This window comes from Phoenix dactylifera, unplaced genomic scaffold (assembly GCF_009389715.1).
Source record: "Phoenix dactylifera cultivar Barhee BC4 unplaced genomic scaffold, palm_55x_up_171113_PBpolish2nd_filt_p 000761F, whole genome shotgun sequence".
Lineage (NCBI taxonomy): Eukaryota > Viridiplantae > Streptophyta > Magnoliopsida > Arecales > Arecaceae > Phoenix > Phoenix dactylifera.
The window spans coordinates 126,148-127,100 of NW_024068132.1; the positions used below are offsets into that span (position 1 = coordinate 126,148).

The following is a 953-nucleotide window of genomic DNA, read 5'->3' on the forward strand; positions in this document are numbered from 1 at the left end:
TAAACCAACAGTCAGCCATCGCTTTGCTCCCAAAAGGAGAAACCGATCGGAGCCATGGCCGAACCAGCCACCGCCCTCCCCCTCGCCGACCGGGTGGCCATCGTCACCGGTGCGTCCGGCGGCATCGGCCGAGCCGTCGCCCTCCACCTTGCGTCCCTCGGCGCCCGCCTCATCCTCGTCTACTCCTCCAACTCCGCCCGGGCCGACCTCCTCGCCGCCGGCTTCAATTCCCCCTCCCATACCCGAGCTGTAACCGTCCAGGCCGACGTCTCCGACCCGGTCTCGGTCCGCTCCCTCTTCGACCAGGCCGAGCTGGCCTTCTCCTCCCCTCCCCACATCCTCGTCGCCTGCGCCGGCTTCCTTGACTCCAAGTACCCCACCCTCGCCGACACCACTGTCGAGGACTGGGACAAGACCTTCGCCGTCAACGTCAAGGGCAGCTTTCTATGCTGCCGCGAGGCCGCCAACAGGCTGGTCCGCGGCGGAGGGGGAAGAATCATCACCTTCTCGTCCTCGATAGCGGGCACGCTGCTTCCCAGTTACTCGGCCTACGCCGCGTCGAACGCCGCGGTAGAGGCGATGACAAAAATCCTGGCGAAGGAGCTCCAGGGGACAGGGATAACCGCCAACTGCATCGCGCCGGGACCAATCAAGACGGACCTGTTCTTCGCCGGCAAGAGCGAGGAGTTTATCGAAAGGGTGATCCAGAAGAGCTCGGGGAGGATCGGGGAGACCGAGGACGTGGCTCCCGTGGTCGGGTTCTTGGTCCAGGACGAGGCCCACTGGGTCAACGGCCAGGTGATCCGGGTCAACGGCCAGGTGATCCGGGTCAACGGAGGCTTCGTGTGAGGGTGAATTTTGTTCGCTTGTATTAATAATTATAACAACCCAGGACCTCACCCAAAATGGCTAGCCGGAAAATATTATTTGGGTTTCTTGATCCTGTATAAGTA

General features: G+C 62.2%; 1 protein-coding gene across 1 annotated transcript; it reads left to right on the forward strand.

The window, feature by feature from the left end:
• On the forward strand, positions 1 to 953 carry LOC103723445 (NADPH-dependent aldehyde reductase-like protein, chloroplastic). The gene has a single exon (XM_008814353.4). The coding sequence runs from the start codon at positions 55 to 57 to the stop codon at positions 847 to 849; it is 795 nt and encodes a 264-aa protein (XP_008812575.1). The 5' UTR covers positions 1 to 54; the 3' UTR covers positions 850 to 953.